We start from the raw sequence: 22,240 nt of genomic DNA, 5'->3' as shown, positions 1-22,240 counted from the left end.
AATGACAAGTAGCAGCTGAAAAATGTAGGGTCTTTTCGACAGGACGAAGGAATTTGAAACACAACTGTACCAATACACTCAAATTGGAGATGGATTTTCCGTAGGTTAAATTGTGAAATCCTAACAAACACATGGATAGAAATGGACAGATGTTAAGTGGAATATCCTTGTGTGGAGGGAGTTGCTGCTCTTGAGAGAATTTTATGTGAAACAAGTTGATCGGTGGGTGAAGATATGGAGTGGAGGAAATAAAGATTTGTTGGAGAAATCCAAATGGTTTGGGATATTTGAAATGAGGTGTATAATGTAATGGAATGGTGGAGGAATAGTCAAATGGAGGAATAATAATGGCTGTAGAAGATAGAAGGAGCGACTTTTTATTACAAATGTAATCTCTGTACCATTTTATGATAATGTTTATTCAATAAAACGCCTGTTGGCTGATTTATAATAATTAAGAATCAAAAACAATTGTAGTTTTTTTATAATGACGCATCAAACGCTTGTGTTGTGCCTTTAACAAAGAAACGTTGAACGTTTTTATTTACGCATCATTTTGAAATATCTACCTCCGCTCTCTTTTTGAATTTGCTCTCAGTAACACACACATACACTGATAAAAGCGCTCTCATTTTCTCTTGTTTCAGGCGTTATTTTCAAAAATGTTCTCTGGACGTTCGTTCAGATACTTTTTTCCCATAGAAATAGCAACAACAAGAGGGTTTTGCACACTCTCGCTCTCTTTAATCTCTTCTTCTTCATATATACCTACATTACTCATATACTATATTCATTCGTATTTAGATCTTCAGCCATTCAACAAATCGGCAACGAGGTGGCGAGAAATTTTTGTTTTAATTTTATAAATTGTAATATAAAAAGTGCTAAAATGCTAATCTAAAAATATAGAAAGAAAAAAGTAACAAAGATAACTAAGAAAATAAATTCATCGGCATATGTTTGTGCATTAAAATTTCGTAAACTCTTGCATCAGCTAATTTGAAGAGAATATAATTTATACTAAAGAATTAGCGAAGTACTCCGCGAGTTTTTTCAATATTACAAAACAAAAAACGTGCAGAAATTAAAGCAGTAGTTGAAAGATACAAATGAGTATTCTGTGGATAATTAGAAAAGATACAAAGTTGGCATTGTGATACCCATCAGATATACATAAAGAAAATTATAAAATATTTTTGTGTCAAACACATTGAAGTACGAAAATAAGAAGGCGATTCTGTTTGTTAAGGAATCTGGAATACACAATGGAAAGAAATACAGCTGTAACACTTGCCACGTCTAACATGAACTCTCCTGTAGCAGCTGCTATTAAAACAGAATATTCTGCAACCCCGTCGTCGCCCTCGATAGCAACGGATAGTAGGTCAAACAGACATTTCACCAGAACATCGGTGATTACTAATAACTGCTCTCCAAATGCAGCATATGCCACCCTTCTTAGTACACCAAAGAAGCATTTGTTGGATACAGTAATGCTGCAGACAATACGAAAGAAACTGGCAACACCGGGTGGTGTATTTGAACTACAATCCTTGCGTTCGGACTGTACCGTCGACTCTGGCGTCAAAGTAATAAAGGATAAATATATAATATGCGCCAGGCCTAATAATGCGGGCGACTCCAAGGGGCAATCGAGTTACCGCCATTTGGTGGACATGAGCCTGTCCAATCTTGTATGTACTGATATTTATACGGAGGAGCAGTATCCCGTAAAAATAATCAACGAGCCCTTCCATAAGGTGCAAGAAGCCTATTTTAAATTGCAAATGGAAGGTGAAAAACGCTGCAGCAGCATTTATGGGCATCAATTGATACGGGAAGCGCATGACATTGTGCCGATGGATAAGCTACGAACCTATATTATATTAGCTCCAGGCAACAAGAGTTCGGATTCTTGTAGCACTGCCTCCGAAGTATATGAGGATTTGCACACATATCTCAGGGAGAACCATCGACTCTGCGAAACAGAGGCACGGACGCTATTTCACCAGATTTGTGAAACTGTTCTTATTTGTCACAGAAACGGAATTATTTTACGTGACCTTAAATTGAAACGTTTCTTTTTCGTCGATGAAGCAAGGTAATTATGAAATATTTGGTAAATTTAGAGATCTATTGGTCTTGGGTTATCTCGTTCTGGATTAGAGATTGGCAAGATACAATAGATCGATTAAAAAGTATTGGTACTATGGTATGTAATGACACCGACGGAGTTCATTCTTAAAATCATTACACGGCGAGGTTTAATCTTGTTACACACATCAGTACATGATTTTGTAGTACACACACTCGCATACAAATGTAGATATGTTAGCCTTCCAACATCAAAGTTTAAACTCGTTATTGGCATTAACAAGCAAATGAATAACGAGATAAAAACTTCAAGCGACGAAAGACAAACAGCTAAACTGAATACAAAAGTATTTTTGGTATTGGTAACATTGAACGTTTTTGAAATGTCGAAATCAATAACAATGAAACACTCCTCGTCTAATTTATCTACGGCAGTGACTGCAAATTGTTTCGAAATTGTTGAGCTAAAAAGTATTCTTTCTCGGAACAACAAAAAGCAATTTTGAAATAAAGAAAACTTCGCTAATATATTACTAGGGGGATAAGGATTGTTTTAGATCATATGTGAACAATCAGGCAAAGTAAAAAACGGCAATTGGAATTAAGTTTTGAAGCTTCTAAAAATGTTAAAAATTTGGCTTAGCGAACATATAATCGTATGTTCGTTTTCTGAGATTCATTAGTCTTATAAAAAAATGAGTCCTTTCTCCTTTAACTTAGAAACGCGTTCTTAAAGTATGATGTCTACGGATCTTTTTGTTAATTCGCTTTATATGATGCCGACTAGAAGAAAAACAAAAAAGAATTTCCTGATAAAAATACAGTAGAAAATTCGGCTGCAATAGTCGTGACGTTATTAAAATTGTCTTGAAATTGAATTGCCCAATACTCGATTCACACAAGTTGTCACGTTTGCCTAAAAACACATATTTCTAAGGTCATTGAACATTTGGTCTATAAACGAAATTTATTTTCGACAATATGCTCGTATCGGGAAATAAAGTACACAGTTTTTTATTTAAGTTTTGAAGTCAATCGCTTTATTTATTTATCCATTCTTTTATTATTACATTGCAAAATAACATCAACAAATTATCTTTGCCCTATTCATATTTTTTCTTAAATCGATTCGAGGTCATTCGGGGTAATTGTGTTTTTATTTCTGTATAGTATGTTTACCCCTACATAAATAGCTGGTGCGACTAGCGTTCTCTCTCTTCTTTCTGTTAAATGTTTTCACCTTGTATCTGGCAGTGTGTCTTAACGATTCATGGAGTTGCCGTGCTCTTCTTCTCTAACCAAAAGCAACAGTTTGTGATTGTGTGGTTGAATTTGTATGTGTTTGAGTATTGATATCAGGGTCAGTTCGAGGTTTCGTGCATTGTTGTAATACTTGTTGAAATTTTAGGTTTTGGGTGTTGTTGCGATCACCGCTGACTGAATGTCGTGTATTACTACGATTGAGTTTATGAGTGATCGTGTTGGCAATGAATTTATTACAACATGCAGATGTCTGGGCGTTGCTGTGCTGTACGACAAGCAAGAGAATTAGAATATATTGCAATACTCTTTTTAATTTACGTAAACACTCTTGAAAACATAGAAAACTAATGAGTACAATTTATTTTATTTTTCAGAACAAAACTGCAATATGAATCTCTTGAGGGCTCGATGATTCTTGATAATCCCGAAGATGACACACTAACCGAGAAAATTGGCTGTCCGCTATATACTGCGCCGGAATTGCTTTGTCCCGAACCAAAGTATAGAGGCAAACCTGCAGATATGTGGGCATTAGGTGTTATATTGTACACCATGCTTGTTGGACATTACCCATTCTTTGTAAAAGGAAACAGCAATCTTATTTCCATTATTCGCCAATGTTTTGTACAGCTTCCGGGTCATTTATCTCGTTCGGCCAGGTGGCTCCTATTAGCGCTGCTAAGGAAAAATATCAACGATCGGGTGCCAATAGAGCACATATTTTTGTCTCCATGGTTAAAGGAACAACGGCCATTTCATATGTACATACCAGTTGACGTCGAAATTCCCGCTGATGAACCATTGAACACAAGTAGCTCCATGGATTGTGCAGAATTAGACGAAGATGTTGGCGTCCAGCCATTGGATTACTCCTGCAGCAGCTTAAGCCTTAACTGTACTTATTCGTATGCTGAAATGGGTTGATATATAAGACAGTTCATACAAAGAAAGCAATTTAAATCGGCATACCACGGCAAATTAGAGTTGGCAATTTTGAAGCTTTGTCATCTACAAGTCCTTGACTTGTTTGTTACCTTTCGTGGGCGCAAACATCCCAATAATGTTCACCTTATTCATCCATATTTTAACATAAGCTGAAACCAACATGTTGTCAACCCTCCTGTACATTTACTTTGAGAGTGTGAGACTGACTTATGGTAGACATTCATCGTGCTGAAAGTGCTGTGTAAAGTTCTACATTTGCAACCTGTAAATAAAAATAATATAGATTTTGTTACATAACTTAATATCAAAACGTTGCCTTGATTTTATGGAAAGATATTTATTCGAAGTTCTTCCAATGTTTCCATTTGAAATTTTATACTTAAGTCAAACTATTTTTGTTTAATTCGTATAAAAACGAAAAATATTTTTATTTTTGTTCCAAGATTGAGTAATAAAAAATAATTTGATCTCATTATGCCCGAAACTTTTTTTATTAATAGCATTATTTGGACTACAATTGCATTAGGGGGTCTGTGATTTCAATACGGAATGGAGTAGAGTGTGAAGGTTATTATCACCGAGAATACATAGTCAAATATATCGATAAAGGTAAAAAGAATATATGTTTATAGTCTACAAAGTTTAAAGATAATCAGAATGTTCAAATATATTTTAAGCATATTACGGAAAGGCAAAAGATATACCTTCTGAGCAATTTTATCAGGCTAGACAACATTGCGTTAGTTTTGGAGGAAACTACAATCACACGTAAAAAAATATAAGATTTGCGCATTTTTCCATGAACAATTTCCCGATATATTTGGGAATTATTTTCAATGGTAAATAACATGGTTACTCTTATTACTTCTATTTGAAATATATTTGTCGCACTATCTTTATTCGAACCAATTGAAGGTTTAGCTCATTAAAACTACAATGCTTTTTGCAAGAATAATAGTAATGATTTATACACGAATACTCAATCTAATCATAGATTTGGGAAAACCTTCTTAATATAAAATTAAAAAGTTAAGAATTCTTTCCTATGTGCTTTGTAAATAGTACAGTTTACGGTTCCTATGTCGCCACATCCACGTCGCGTTCGTACGATACTTTTCCATTAAAGGTGACCACCACCAACATGTATAGTGTTGTATTTTCTCTGACAGCTTCAAGCTGACGTATGTGACTAATACCAACATGTTGGTATAAGGAACAGCTGTGTATTATTGGATAGGAATTGGTGTAAATATTTATTAAAATAACAAAATACTTAATTCTCAAACATTCCAGACATCGTTGGCGTTGAATGTTGCCAGTTTTATCAAACGTTTATTCGTATAAATTTATGCACAAATATTAAGCCTATAACACATCATAATGTCCCATCAAAAGGAAGACATGTTTAACAGACAGCTAGCAAAAGGTAGGTATTTGCTGGATATTTGTAAATGGATATCATATTCCTTTAACCAATTTTGCGTTGTAGAGATTTTATTTCATAAGATACATTTTAATAAACCTACTTAGAAAACAATCGCTAGTTATTATTGACATTTGCATACTTACAATGATTGGTTTGAAATGGGGTTTTTATACACGGGTCATATCTTAAAGCTAGGCCAAAGTTCAATGGTGTCAATGAGATGCGTTAATAAATCTTCTCTTTTTCAACAGACAAAAATGAGAGCAATTACAGATTGAGTACAGATTTCAGAAGCCACTGTGCCAATAACACCAAACTCGTTTGCAAATGAATGACCCGCGAGATAGGAATACTATTTGTCTTTGTTATACGATTAGGCGTTTGTAATCGCCGACGACTCAGGTGATTTGAGTGTTCAGTTGCTATCTTCTTGCGAGCCTTCTCAGTAATCGTGTTCGTCTGGCTCTTTCTGCGGGGCTTCGTTCATTACTTTGCGAAAATAATTTACTCTCTCACTTTCTCATTGGCTCTCGTTTGAATTTGTTAATAACATTTTGAAGAGCACGGAGAGGCAACACTCGTTGCAAAACCCAATTTGTTTATAGATCTGTTCATTTAAATGTATTGACCATCATTTTGGACTTTCGATTTTGAAATTTCATTCAGTTTTCAACCACGACTTCAATCAGTTTAACTTCAACCGGTTCCGCGTTTGTTTTATAAACACGTAAAATTGTAATTCAAAAATAAATGTGCAATTTACGACGTGATTTTCGCTTGTCAAGCTAGAAATCATGAAAGTAACTGGACGAGATGTATCAAAGTTTTCATGTAATTTAAAATTGATGAAATTACAAAATTCCACCGAAAAGAAGTGTACCTGTACTACATTTGCCGTTCCTGTTATTACAATGCACAAACCCCCAAAGACTCATGCCAGAAAAAGCCCATGGCGCAGTGGTTCGAAGATTTGTAACACACCTCAAAATAGTCCATTTAATTCTAGACAACGATCATACAAAACAATAGGGAGAGAACGCGGGGAAAAGATAACTAATTCTTGTTCGTGTACTGCTTCCCGTCCAGAGGATGAGTACCTATGTAAGTTGTATTTTTTGACGGTTCCAGAATACTTTATTACCAGATATCTTTTCAAAATTCAAGTTATTTAATACTGCATTTTGTTTCTATAGTGTCGATATGATTGGCTATTAAAGTAAGTTGCTTACCCCTCACGTCGAAATTTTGTTTTTATTGTCGACCGACTGATAAGCACGCCACCTTTAGTATTTATAATTACATATACATTCTTAAAAGTTCGTATGTGAATTTTTATTAGATCGGCTAGTAGGTTTGAATTCATTCGAAATATTTACTTGTCCATTGTCACTTCTACCGATTTTGATAAGTTCAATGAATTTGATCATTAATTATTTGATGGCCAATTTCCGTAAGAATAATGCCGTTTGAGTTTAGGAAACTCTTCGTACTAGCAGTCTGCTTTTGGTTTTTGTGTCCTATTCTCGCAAATTTGTCAATGTTACAGATTTGGCTATCGAGGGGATAAGAGAAATGCTGAAAATCCAATAGATATAAGTAAATACGTATGCGTTTCTTGTACTATATTACGCAAAACTACTGATAGGAGAATTTGAAATGCCTCATAGTGACAAACTCGTGGAATGAGGCAAATACATGATTTAAAGTTTTTATTGTAACACAGAATATATCTTATATATCAACACATTTGATTTAAAGTTATGTCGAATTATTACCTTCATAATATTTTTAGCCATGCCTTGGTTTGGAATGGACATTGGAGGCACTCTTACAAAACTAGTATATTTTGAGCCTAAGGATATTACGCCCGGTGAACAAGATGAGGAGGCAGAAAGTTTGCGAAGCATCCGTCGTTATTTAACAAAAAATTCAGCTTATGGCAAAACCGGCCATAGAGATGCTCATTTACAGGTGAGTGATGAATTCTTAAAATTTATCTGGTACTGCCAAATTATAAATAATATATAAAAGTTTCACGATGTTTATATAATGACACCCCATTAAGAATATAAGCTTATATAAACTCGCAGTAGTATAAAAATTGTATTTCGTTCACTTTGTTATTCTACAGACCTTTGTACACGTATAGAACGCGACATTTACGTATGTAGATATTTGCCATTGCCTCATAGTATTGCCATTTAATTAGCATAACAATTGCGTTTTTAATAAGGGTGCTCAGATTACTGTTTTGGAAATTTACATGTTGACAATGTAAAATCTGTGATTGAAAAAGGAAGCGGATTAACAATTTGAAATTTATGAAATTCGGTATTTAATACACAAACAAAGTTTTCCGTAATAATGTTCGTATATTCTAGATTACATTTTAAGAGCAGCAAGCTTTAAACTCCAAGCATCAAATAGATCGTAGATTTTTTTTCATAACAGAAATATGTTTAAGCCTTCCATAAAATAATAATTTTGGTTATCTCGGTTTTCAAAGCTTATATGTTTTCTCAATCATTATATTAATAACCATTAAACACTATTTTTAAAGATAGAATTACATAAAAACTTATATAAACATCAATGTTAAACGAGCAATAGTACTTTGTACAACATCTAACTACCACGACAGATGAGTCTGCATTTAAATTATTAATTAATTTAAAAAAAAATTACAATCTTCAACATGAATTGGTATTCAGATGGACAATGTGGAAATACGAAAAAGGAAAGGATCGCTACATTTTATACGCTTTCAAACCACAGATATGGGCAACTTTTTGTCGTTAGCCAAGCAGAAGGGTATGGCAGAGTTGGTGACAACAGTATGCGCAACAGGAGGAGGCGCTTTTAAGTTTGAAAATGATTTTCGAGAGGTAAGTAATGTATTGCAATATCTTATTGCTTGTTAACTTAAACGCATTTATCTGAAATAAGCCAGAATGATTTTACCGGTATGACAAAGGTGACATATATCATTACGGCTGTTTTAAGGCGATAATTGATGAGCTTATATTTTCAGATGGGTGCTCTTGAATGATATGTATTTTTTTTGTGTTCCAATTTTATTTTTGCAGCAAGTAAATATGAAGTTAGCAAAATTTGATGAGCTAGATACCTTAATTAAAGGTATTCTTTTTGCTGAAATACAAAACCGTACGGAATGTTATTACTATGAAAATGCTAGAGACATCATGTATGTTATTGAATTATAGATCAATATTATTACATAAAACTTATTTGATATTTACTGTTTTTCCGTAGGAAAAGTGAAAAGAAAGCGTTCGACTTTTCACAGCCGTATCCATTTATTTTAGTAAATGTGGGTTCTGGAGTTTCAATATTGGCTGTATATGGCCCGGATAACTATAAACGAGTTTCGGGAACAAGGTAAGATAATCCTTAGGTTTGTGCATTGTAACATTAAATATAAATATATTATTTTAGTTTGGGAGGTGGTACCTTCCTTGGTCTCTGTTGCTTACTAACGGGCTGCAATACATTCGAAGAAGCAATTCAGCTTGCTACCAAAGGTGATAATCGGAAAGTAGATAAACTAGTTCGAGATATATATGGCGGTGATTACGACCGTTTCGGTTTAACTGGTGATCTTGTGGCCTCTAGGTTTGTCCATGATAAAATTTCCTTTGCATATTTTGTTAATTTCAACATATTGTAGCTTCGGACAAATGCACCTTAAAGATAAGCGGTCGTCCGTATCACGTGAAGATCTCGCAAATGCAACACTAGTTACAATAACAAACAACATAGGTTTGATTGCTCGTATGTGTGCGCTGAACGAAAAGATGGACAAGGTATGTATAATTTGTATATAATCTTATCCAAGAATCATTATCTATTTTTAAACTTCCAACAGGTGGTATTTGTTGGTAATTTTTTACGTGTAAATCCCATTGCCATGAAACTTTTGGCTTACGCAATGGAATTTTGGTCAAATGGCACCCTCAAGGGTTTGTTCCTGGAACACGAAGGGTACTTTGGCGCTTTGGGGTGTTTACTTCAATTCAACGGAGAAATAGCCGCTGCGTTAAATGATACGTTCGACAAATGCACAGCTACTTCACAATCGTCTACAACAGATAAAAGAGAAAATTGCATGTCACCACTAGACGACACGTCGAGCGCATCCAATGATGATAATTCGCCAAAAGAAACACAGAGATAGTTTTTAATTTGCTTTTAAACGGTGCCTTTATTTATTTTAAGCATTAAAAAATCGTTACTTCCACTATATTATCCTATAGGCTGCGTTTAATCGATTATGTTTTGGTCTATGTTTTACCAGTAGTAGATAGCGTAAATAGTACTATACTGTATATAGCCTCACGTCCTCCGCAGGTATGCAGCTCTGTTGGTCAGCTCGGTTTTAACAGATTTCTAATATTACAAGAGTTTTACCACATTTAAATTTCTCATTTAGTCTAATTCTCACTTGCAGTGAATTGGCCATTTTCAAGTCGTATACCTATGTCGAGCCATCCGAAATACAAAGGCGCGAAATATACAATGCACAACATTTTAGTCTTTTTGCTTATATTTGAAATTTATCAAATACTATTGCTTCAATTATATCTTTATTGACTATTTATATCAAATGTATTTTGTTTTTATGTTTATATATTAATAAATTGATTTGAGATGATTGAACGGTGCCAGTATACTTTATTTTTGATTTATTATTGCCGAAAGACATTAATATTGCTGTAGTCTCTACATGTGCCACAGTTCACCTTAAAGTCCATTACATGCACACTGCGATCTGTGGCCACAAATAAATATCGACTATCACAAGCTATACTATATACAGGAGATGATCTAAACTCTCTTCGGCGTTTGTCTCGGGATTGTGGGAAATATAACTGCATGTGTTTTGATGGAACACGTATGTCATATAGGTTTACTCGACTATGATGTTTAGTCCCGCATAACACTGCGTATAAGCCATCGTATTCAAGACAGTAAAACGACGAATCGAACGGATCTTCCCATATATGCTCGTCTTTGTTCGAACGTCGATCGTACATTCGAAAGGTAGTGTCGAAGTTAGCGGTAAACAGCACATTTTCATCTTTAATTTTAAGATCATAAATTGAAATTGTATTGGAGTTCAAGATGGATTCGGCCCCACTAAAAATGTAATTACATAGTTTGATATTAAAAATATATATAAAAATACAGAACAATTAAATTATAACATAGCTTTATAGTCTAATATTATCGAAACAAATTTACACTGTTGTTGTGCTTCTCATCTATGTAAGCCTTAGTTCGAACAACGGTAATAACTTCAAAAGCTAGTATGTCTGTTATCGGAATATACCACCGCAGTAAAATACCCAGCATAATAAAAGGAATTACTGCATAATTAAGTAGCACATGCTCTGCCTCTTTTGCAGCAGTCCACATAAAGTCAAGAAACAGACATTCTGCTCTTTATATCTTAACAAATTACCACGTGCACCGAAATCATTGCATTTTTATAGGAAACATTTATAAATGCTTCTATACATATAACTCCAAAAAGCAAAGAACGAGCACGAAAACGCATAGTGAAAACTTTAGATGTTTTGGAATTCAAATTAATCTCTTTTCTATAGCTCCACTTCCAAGGAGACTATGCGAAATGGATGTCTTAATAGCACTTGTTCTATAAAGAGAATGGTACCAAAACTAGTGATTATATAACAACATAGTAGAGATTATAAATCAACACTAGACATTTCAATTCTGGGGCAAAAATTCTCGCATTCAACATGGAACAATTTGCCGTAATATATTATCCAATATATGTTAAATCGATCGTGATTTCTATAATGCTAAAAGTTGTAGATGTTTGGGAAAGGTTCCCAGATAATTTGGCTAAATTCGGGAAACTTGAGGTTGGCTTCATGATAACGAAGCATATTTCTAAATTTTCGCTGTCCTGAACTGAGCTGACATGCTTTCTAGGCAGATTTGCAGAGCAATTGCCGTATTATTTTACCCATGTTTTTTTAAGAATTATTTAATTTATACTAAATTAATCGCGACTACATGTTACATAGTTTGGGTTTATTCTGGAAACTTGTGGTTGCTTACATGTTTCGGTAGAACACATTAGAAATCAAGTAAACAAGTTATTTATTCCATACTACCAAAACTCTTTTGATACAGGAGATAAAAACAATTGAAAATCAAAGGAGAAACCCTAGGATCAGCGTATTATACGTCAAACTATATTCACCGCATTGAAAGGGTGTAATTTTCAAACCCAAAGCTATTTTCAATTCATCAAGTCAAAACACAAACTTGAAGAGACTATATGCGAAATGGATGTCTTAATAGCACTTGTTCTATAAAGAGAATGGTACCAAAACTAGTGATTATATAACAACATGGTAGAGATTATAAATCAACACTAGACATTTCAATTCTGGGGCAAAATTCTCGCATTCAACATGGAACAATTTGCCGTAATATATTATCCAATATATGTTAAATCGATCGTGATTTCTATAATGCTAAAAGTTGTAGATGTTTGGGAAAGGTTCCCAGATAATTTGGCTAAATTCGGGAAACTTGAGGTTGGCTTCATGATAACGAAGCATATTTCTAAATTTTCGCTGTCCTGAACTGAGCTGACATGCTTTCTAGGCAGATTTGCAGAGCAATTGCCATATTATTTTATCCATGTTTTTTTTTTAAATTATTTAATTTATACTAAATCAATCGCGACTACATGTTACATAGTTTGGGTTTATTCTGGAAACTTGTGGTTGCTTATATGTTTCGGTAGAACACATTAGAAATCAAGTAAACAAGTTATTTATTCCATACTAAACAAAACTCTTTTGATACAGGAGATAAAAACAATTGAAAATCAAAGGAGAAACCCTAGGATCAGCGTATTATACGTCAAACTATATTCACCGCATTGAAAGGGTGTAATTTTCAAACCCAAAGCTATTTTCAATTCATCAAGTCAAAACACAAACTTGAAGAGACTATATGCGAAATGGATGTCTTAATAGCACTTGTTCTATAAAGAGAATGGTACCAAAACTAGTGATTATATAACAACATGGTAGAGATTATAAATCAACACTAGACATTTCAATTCTGGGGCAAAAATTCTCGCATTCAACATGGAACAATTTGCCGTAATATATTATCCAATATATGTTAAATCGATCGTGATTTCTATAATGCTAAAAGTTGTAGATGTTTGGGAAAGGTTCCCAGATAATTTGGCTAAATTCGGGAAACTTGAGGTTGGCTTCATGATAACGAAGCATATTTCTAAATTTTCGCTGTCCTGAACTGAGCTGACATGCTTTCTAGGCAGATTTGCAGAGCAATTGCCATATTATTTTATCCATGTTTTTTTTTTTTTTTTAATTATTTAATTTATACCAAATCAATCGCGACTACATGTTACATAGTTTGGGTTTATTCTGGAAACTTGTGGTTGCTTACATGTTTCGGTAGAACACATTAGAAATCAAGTAAACAAGTTATTTATTCCATACTAAACAAAACTCTTTTGATACAGGAGATAAAAACAATTGAAAATCAAAGGAGAAACCCTAGGATCAGCGTATTATACGTCAAACTATATTCACCGCATTGAAAGGGTGTAATTTTCAAACCCAAACTATTTTCAATTCATCAAGTCAAAACACAAACTTGAAGAGACTATATGCGAAATGGATGTCTTAATAGCACTTGTTCTATAAAGAGAATGGTACCAAAACTAGTGATTATATAACAACATGGTAGAGATTATAAATCAACACTAGACATTTCAATTCTGGGGCAAAAATTCTCGCATTCAACATGGAACAATTTGCCGTAATATATTATCCAATATATGTTAAATCGATCGTGATTTCTATAATGCTAAAAGTTGTAGATGTTTGGGAAAGGTTCCCAGATAATTTGGCTAAATTCGGGAAACTTGAGGTTGGCTTCATGATAACGAAGCATATTTCTAAATTTTCGCTGTCCTGAACTGAGCTGACATGCTTTCTAGGCAGATTTGCAGAGCAATTGCCATATTATTTTATCCATGTTTTTTTTTTTTAAATTATTTAATTTATACTAAATCAATCGCGACTACATGTTACATAGTTTGGGTTTATTCTGGAAACTTGTGGTTGCTTACATGTTTCGGTAGAACACATTAGAAATCAAGTAAACAGGTTATTTATTCCATACTAAACAAAACTCTTTTGATACAGGAGATAAAAACAATTGAAAATCAAAGGAGAAACCCTAGGATCAGCGTATTATACGTCAAACTATATTCACCGCATTGAAAGGGTGTAATTTTCAAACCCAAAGCTATTTTCAATTCATCAAGTCAAAACACAAACTTGAAGAGACTATATGCGAAATGGATGTCTTAATAGCACTTGTTCTATAAAGAGAATGGTACCAAAACTAGTGATTATATAACAACATGGTAGAGATTATAAATCAACACTAGACATTTCAATTCTGGGGCAAAATTCTCGCATTCAACATGGAACAATTTGCCGTAATATATTATCCAATATATGTTAAATCGATCGTGATTTCTATAATGCTAAAAGTTGTAGATGTTTGGGAAAGGTTCCCAGATAATTTGGCTAAATTCGGGAAACTTGAGGTTGGCTTCATGATAACGAAGCATATTTCTAAATTTTCGCTGTCCTGAACTGAGCTGACATGCTTTCTAGGCAGATTTGCAGAGCAATTGCCGTATTATTTTACCCATGTTTTTTTTAAGAATTATTTAATTTATACTAAATTAATCGCGACTACATGTTACATAGTTTGGGTTTATTCTGGAAACTTGTGGTTGCTTACATGTTTCGGTAGAACACATTAGAAACCAAGTAAACAAGTTATTTATTCCATACTACCAAAACTCTTTTGATACAGGAGATAAAAACAATTGAAAATCAAAGGAGAAACCCTAGGATCAGCGTATTATACGTCAAACTATATTCACCGCATTGAAAGGGTGTAATTTTCAAACCCAAAGCTATTTTCAATTCATCAAGTCAAAACACAAACTTGAAGTGCTGCCAATACTGGAACAAATTTCGATTGAAATTGATTTATTTGGGTATGTTAATTTTAGATCAATGAAAGCGAAAATGTTGATAGAAACGACTAGAATTTAATCTTATATTCGATACCCAGTTGTTTCCACTGAACTTTTCAATTTAATCTAGCTACAATTCACATAATAAAATGCAAATGCTGATAGAAAAAACTGGGATTTAATCTGAGTCACATTTCGAAATTGGTTCGCAATCGAAGTCGAGAATTTGGGCCTTATGATTGCGCTTTATTTTTTTATTTGCGATCATGGCAATTATATTGTCTAAAAAGGTGACAGAAGACATAATTTCTGGTAAGCTACTGATGTCAAAATGCTCACATTTAATATGGAATCAATTTCGATTGAAATGAAACCGTGTTTACTCATTTTGGATTGACGAAAGTAAACTGTTTAAATTAACAATTGGAATTTAATCGAACATTCGATATCCAGTCGTTTCCACCGATATTTGGGTATGTTAATTTTAGATCAATGAAAGCGAAAATGTTGATAGAAACGACTAGAATTTAATCTTATATTCGATACCCAGTTGTTTCCACTGAACTTTTCAATTTAATCTAGCTACAATTCACATAATAAAATGCAAATGCTGATAGAAAAAACTGGGATTTAATCTGAGTCACATTTCGAAATTGGTTCGCAATCGAAGTCGAGAATTTGGGCCTTATGATTGCGCTTTATTTTTTTATTTGCGATCATGGCAATTATATTGTCTAAAAAGGTGACAGAAGACATAATTTCTGGTAAGCTACTGATGTCAAAATGCTCACATTTAATATGGAATCAATTTCGATTGAAATGAAACCGTGTTTACTCATTTTGGATTGACGAAAGTAAACTGTTTAAATTAACAATTGGAATTTAATCGAACATTCGATATCCAGTCGTTTCCACCGATTTTTTCAGTTTACCAAAACACATTTACTTGAAAACACGCTTTTGAGAGAGATTTGCAAAGCAATTGCCGTAATATTCTATCGATGAATTGGCAAGAAGTTACTGCGTTTGTACTAAATCGATCGTGATTCCTTTCATTCTAAAAGATGTAGATGTATTGGGCAGGTTGTTAAATAGTTTGGGCTAACTCGTTAAACTTGAGGTTGCTTACATGACAAGGAAGTATACACTAGAAACGAAGTGAATAAAAATCTGGGATTTAATCTATGCCACATGTCGAAATTAGTTCACAATCGAAAGCGAGAATTTGGCCCTTTTGATTGCGCTTAATTGTTTCCACTGCACTTTTCAATTTAATCAAGCTATAATTCAGAGAATTTGGCCCTTATGATTGCGCTTTATTTATTTCTACTGCAATTTTCAATTTAATCAAGTTACAATTCACATAATATTATGGACTTTCCGTAATATTTTATCAATAAATTGGTAAGAAATTACTGCATTTGTACTAAATCGATCGTAATTTTTTTCATTCTAAAATATGTAAATGTATTGGGCAGGATGTTAAATAGTTGACGTTTATTCGTTAAACTTGAGGTTGCTCACATGATAAGGAATAGACACTAGAAACGAAGTGAGCAAAGCAATTGCCGTAATATTCTATCGATGAATTGGCAAGAAGTTACTGCGTTTGTACTAAATCGATCGTGATTCCTTTCATTCTAAAAGATGTAGAGGTATTGGACAGGTTGTTAAATAGTTTGGGCTAACTCGTTAAACTTGAGGTTGCTTACATGATAAGGAAGTATACACTAGAAACGAAGTGAAAAAAATCTGGGATTTAATCTATGTCACATGTCAAAATTGGTTTACAAACGAAGGCAACAATTTGGCCCTTATGATTGCGCCATATTTGTTTCCACTGCACTTTTCAATTTAATCAAGCTATAACTCATATAACATTTTGGAATTTCCGTAATATTTTATCAATATCTTGGTAAGAAATTACAGCATTTGTACTAAATCGATCGTGATTTCTTTCATTCTAAAATATGTAGATGTATTAGGCAGGTTGTTAAATAGTTGAGGTTTATTCGTTAAACTTGAGGTTGCTAATATGATAAGGAAGTAGACACTAGAAACGAAGTGAACAAAGAAACTGGGATTTAATCTATGCCACATTTCGAAATTAGTTCACAATCGAAGCTGAGAATAATATTATGGAATTGCCGAGATTTGCAAAGCATTTGCCGTAATATTTTATCAATGAATTTGTAGGATATTACTGCATTTGTACTAAATCGATCGTGATTTCTTTCATTCTAATGTAGATGTATTGGACAGGTTGTAAAAGAGTTGGGGCTTATTCATTAAACTTGAGGTTGCTAACATGACAAGGAAGTATACACTAGAAACGAAGTGAACAAAAAACTGGGATTTAATCTATGCCACATTTCGATATTGGTTCACAATCGAAGGCGAGAATTTGGCCCTTTTGATTGCGCTTAATTGTTTCCACTGCACTTTTTAATTTAATCAAGCTATAATTCAGAGAATTTGGCCATTATGATTGCGATTTATTTATTTCCACTGCAATTTTCAATTTAATCAAGCTGTAATTCACATAATATTTTGGAATTTCCGTAATATTTTATCAATAAATTGGTAAGAAATTAATGCATTTGTACTAAATCGATCGTAATTTCTTTAATTCTAAAATATGTAGATGTATTGGGCAGGTTGTTAAATAGTTGAGGTTTATTCGTTAAACTTGAGGTTGCTAACATGATAAGGAGGTAGACACTAGGAACGAAGTGAACAAAGAAACTGGGATTTAATCTATGCCACATTTCGAAATTATTTCACAATCGAAGTTGAGAATTTGGCCCTTATGATTGCGCTTTATTTGTTTCCACTGCACTTTTCAATTTATCAAGCTATAATTCACATAATATTATGGAATTGCCGAGATTTGCAAAGCAATTGCCGTAATATTTTGTCAATGAATCGGTAGGAAGTTACTGCATTTGTACTAAATCGATCGTGATTTTTTTCATTCTAATGTAGATGTATTGGACAGGTTGTAAAAGAGTTGAGGCTTATTCATTAAACTTGAGGTTGTTTACATGACAAGGAAGTATACACTAGAAACGAAGTGAACAAAAAACTAAAATATGTAGATGTATTGGGCAGGATGTTAATTAGTTGACGTTAAACTTGAGGTTACTCACATAATAAGGAAGTATACACTAGAAACGAAGTGAACAAAGAAACATGGATTTAATCTATGCCACATTTCGAAATTGGTGCACAATCGAAGTTGAGAATTTGGCCCTTATGATTGCGCTTTATTTGTTTCCACTGCACTTTTCAATTTATCAAGCTATAATTCACATAATATTATGGAATTGCCGAGATTTGCAAAGCAATTGCCGTAATATTTTATCAATGATTTGGTAGGAAGTTACTGCATTTGTACTAAATCGATCGTGATTTCTTTCATTCTAATGTAGATGTATTGGACAGGTTGTAAAAGAGTTGAGGCTTATTCGTTAAACTTGATGTTGCTTACATGACAAGGAAGTATACACTAGAAACGAAGTGAATAAAAATCTGGGATTTAATCTATGGTTCACAATCGAAGGCGAGAATTTGGCCTTTTGAATGCGCTTAATTGTTTCCACTGCACTTTTCAATTTAATCAAGCTATAATTCAGAGAATTTGGCCCTTATGATTGTGCTTTATTTTTTTCTACTGCAATTTTCAATTTAATCAAGTTACAATTCACATAATATTATGGACTTTCCATAATATTTTATCAATAAATTGGTATGAAATTACTGCATTTGTACTAAATCGATCGTGATTTCTTTCATTCTAAAATATGTAGATGTATTGGGTAGGATGTTAAATAGTTGACCTTTATTCGTTAAACTTGAGGTTGCTCACATAATAAGGAAGTATACACTAGAAACGAAGTGAACAAAGAAACAGGGATTTAATCTATGCCACATTTCGAAATTGGTGCACAATCGAAGTTGAGAATTTGGCCCTTATGATTGCGCTTTATTTGTTTCCACTGCACTTTTCAATTTATCAAGCTATAATTCACATAATATTATGGAATTGCCCTAAAATATGTAGCTGTATTGGGCAGGTTGTTAAATAGTTGAGGTTTATTCGTTAAACTTGAGGTTGCTAACATGATAAGGAGGTAGACACTAGAAACGAAGTGAACAAAGAAACAAAGATTTAATCTATGCCACATTTCGAAATTGGTGCACAATCGATGTTGAGAATTTGGCCCTTGTGATTGCGCTTTATTTGTTTCCACTGCACTTTTCAATTAATGAAGCTATAATTCACATAATATTATGGAATTGCCGAGATTTGCAAAGCAATTGCGTAATATTTTATCAAGGAATTGGTCAGAAGTTACTGCATTTGTACTAAATCGATCGTGATTTCTTTTATTCTAATATAAATGTATTGGGCAGGTTGTTAAAGAGTTGAGGCTTATTCGTTAAACTTGAGGTTGCTTACATGACAAGGAAGTATACACTAGAAACGAAGTGAACAAAGAAACTGGGATTTAATCTATGCCACATTTCGAAATTATTTCACAATCGAAGTTGAGAATTTGGCCCTTATGATTGCGCTTTATTTGTTTCCACTGCACTTTTCAATTTATCAAGCTATAATTCACATAATATTATGGAATTGCCGAGATTTGCAAAGCAATTGCCGTAATATTTTATCAAAGAATTGGTAAGAAGTTACTGCATTTGTACTAAATCGATCGTGATTTCTTTAATTCTAAAATATGTAGATGTATTGGGCAGGTTGTTAAATAGTTGAAGTTTATTCGTTAAACTTGAGGTTGCTCACATAATAAGGAAGTATACACTGGAAACGAAGTGAAGAAAGAAACTGGGATTTAATCTATGCCACATTTCGAAATTAGTTCACAATCGAAGTTGAGAATTTGGCTCTTATGATTGACACTAAAAACGAAGTGAACAAAGAAACTGGGATTTAATCTATGCCACATTTCGAAATTATTTCACAATCGAAGTTGAGAATTTGGCCCTTATGATTGCGCTTTATTTGTTTCCATGACAAAGAAGTATACACTAGAAACGAAGTGAATAAAAATCTGGGATTTAATCTATGCCACATTTCGATATTGGTTCACAATCGAAGGCGAGAATTTGGCCCTTATGATTGCGCTTAATTGTTTCCACTGCACTTTTCAATTTCATTATGCTATAATTCAGAGAATTTGGCCCTTATGATTGCGCTTTATTTATTTCTACTGCAATTTTCAATTTAATCAAGTTACAATTCACATAATATTATGGACTTTCCATAATATTTTATCAATAAATTGGTATGAAATTACTGCATTTGTACTAAATCGATCGTGATTTCTTTCATTCTAAAATATGTAGATGTATTGGGCAGGATGTTAAATAGTTGACCTTTATTCGTTAAACTTGAGGTTGCTCACATAATAAGGAAGTATACACTAGAAACGAAGTGAACAAAGAAACAGGGATTTTATCCATGCCACAATTCATTCTAAAATATGTAGATGTATTGGACAGGTTGTTAAATAGTTGAGGTTTATTCGTTAAACTTGAGGTTGCTAACATGATGAGGAAGTAGACACTAGAAACGAAGTGAACAAAGAAACTGGGGTTTAATCTATGCCACATTTCGAAATTATTTCACAATCGAAGTTGAGAATTTGGCCCTTATGATTGCGCTTTATTTGTTTCCACTGCACTTTTCAATTAATGAAGCCATAATTCACATAATATTATGGAATTGCCGAGATTTGCAAAGCAATTGCCGTAATATTTTATCAATGAATTGGTAAGAAGTTACTGCATTTGTACTAAATCGATCGTGATTTCTTTTATTTTAATATAAATGTATTGGGCAGGTTGTTAAAGAGTTAAACTTGAGGTTGCTTACATGACAAGGAAGTATACACTAGAAACGAAGTGAATAAAAATCGGGGATTTAATCTATGCCACATTTCGATATTGGTTCACAATCGAAAGCGAGAATTTGGCCCTTTTGATTGCGCTTAATTGTTTCCACTGCACTTTTCAATTTAATCAAGCTATAATTCAGAGAATTTGGCCATTATGATTGCGCTTTATTTATTTCCACTGCAATTTTCAATTTAATCAAGCTGTAATTCACATAATATTTTGGAATTTCCGTAATATTTTATCAATAAATTGGTAAGAAATTAATGCATTTGTACTAAATCGATCGTAATTTCTTTAATTCTAAAATATGTATATGTATTGGGCAGGTTGTTAAATAGTTGAGGTTTATTCGTTAAACTTGAGGTTGCTAACATGATAAGGAGGTAGACACTAGAAACGAAGTGAACAAAGAAACTGGGATTTAATCTATGCCACATTTCGAAATTGGTGCGCAATCGATGTTGAGAATTTGGCCCTTTTGATTGCGCTTTATTTGTTTCCACTGCACTTTTCAATTTATCAAGCTATAATTCACATAATATTTGCAAAGCAATTGCCGTAATATTTTATCAATGACCTGGTAGGAAGTTACTGCATTTGTACTAAATCGATCGTGATTTCTTTCATTCTAATGTAGATGTTTTGGACAGGTTGTAAGAGAGTTATCAAAGAATTGGTAAGAAGTTACTGCATTTGTACTAAATCGATCGTGATTTCTTTAATTCTAAAATATGTAGATGTATTGGGCAGGTTGTTAAATAGTTGAAGTTTATTCGTTAAACTTGAGGTTGCTCACATAATAAGGAAGTATACACTAGAAACGAAGTGAAGAAAGAAACTGGGATTTAATCTATGCCACATTTCGAAATTAGTTCACAATCGAAGTTGAGAATTTGGCCCTTATGATTGACACTAAAAACGAAGTGAACAAAGAAACTGGGATTTAATCTATGCCACATTTCGAAATTATTTCACAATCGAAGTTGAGAATTTGGCCCTTATGATTGCGCTTAATTTGTTTCCATGACAAAGAAGTATACACTAGAAACGAAGTGAATAAAAATCTGGGATTTAATCTATGCCACATTTCGATATTGGTTCACAATCGAAGGCGAGAATTTGGCCCTTATGATTGCGCTTAATTGTTTCCACTGCACTTTTCAATTTCATTATGCTATAATTCAGAGAATTTGGCCCTTATGATTGCTCTTTATTTATTTCTACTGCACTTTTCAATTAATGAAGCTATAATTCACATAATATAATGGAATTGCCCAGATTTGCAAAGCAATTGCCGTAATATTTTATCAAAGAATTGGTAAGAAGTTTCTGCATTTGTACTAAATCGATCGTGATTTCTTTTATTCTAATATAAATGTATTGGGCAGGTTGTTAAAGAGTTAAGGCTTATTCGTTAAACTTGATGTTGCTTACATGACAAGGAAGTATACACTAGAAACGAAGTGAATAAAAATCTGGGATTTAATCTA

General features: G+C 33.4%; 3 protein-coding genes across 4 annotated transcripts in view; 2 read left to right on the top strand and 1 right to left on the bottom strand.

The window, feature by feature from the left end:
* Positions 1-776: 776 nt before the first annotated feature.
* On the top strand, positions 777-4,777 carry LOC131801798 (tribbles-like). The gene is made up of 2 exons (XM_059120756.1): positions 777-2,101; positions 3,732-4,777. Exons 1-2 carry the CDS (start codon positions 1,266-1,268, stop codon positions 4,279-4,281), a joined length of 1,386 nt encoding a protein of 461 aa, XP_058976739.1. The 5' UTR covers positions 777-1,265; the 3' UTR covers positions 4,282-4,777.
* A 709-nt stretch (positions 4,778-5,486) lies between these two features.
* On the top strand, positions 5,487-10,416 carry LOC131801797 (pantothenate kinase 3-like). 2 transcript variants are annotated; one of them, XM_059120755.1, is made up of 8 exons: positions 5,487-5,728; positions 7,521-7,699; positions 8,440-8,613; positions 8,815-8,933; positions 9,002-9,127; positions 9,185-9,361; positions 9,417-9,552; positions 9,615-10,416. In XM_059120755.1, the coding sequence occupies exons 1-8, from the start codon at positions 5,683-5,685 to the stop codon at positions 9,921-9,923; spliced, it is 1,266 nt and encodes a 421-aa protein (XP_058976738.1). In that variant the 5' UTR covers positions 5,487-5,682; the 3' UTR covers positions 9,924-10,416. The 2 variants fall into 2 exon arrangements, with proteins under 2 accessions (XP_058976738.1, XP_058976737.1); XM_059120754.1 differs by lacking the exon at positions 5,487-5,728 and adding an exon at positions 6,192-6,829.
* LOC101901235 (uncharacterized) overlaps positions 10,401-22,240 on the bottom strand; it is a 187,548-nt gene continuing 175,708 nt past the window's right edge. Inside the window, exon 15 of the transcript XR_009341914.1 lies at positions 10,401-10,885. The gene's annotated coding sequence lies outside the window, so the exon portion shown is untranslated. The remainder of the gene's footprint in view (positions 10,886-22,240) is intronic.

Source organism: Musca domestica, unplaced genomic scaffold (genome assembly GCF_030504385.1).
Source record: "Musca domestica strain aabys unplaced genomic scaffold, Musca_domestica.polishedcontigs.V.1.1 172, whole genome shotgun sequence".
NCBI classification, from domain to species: Eukaryota; Metazoa; Arthropoda; class Insecta; order Diptera; family Muscidae; genus Musca; species Musca domestica.
This window is presented reverse-complemented; position numbering and strand designations above follow the sequence as displayed.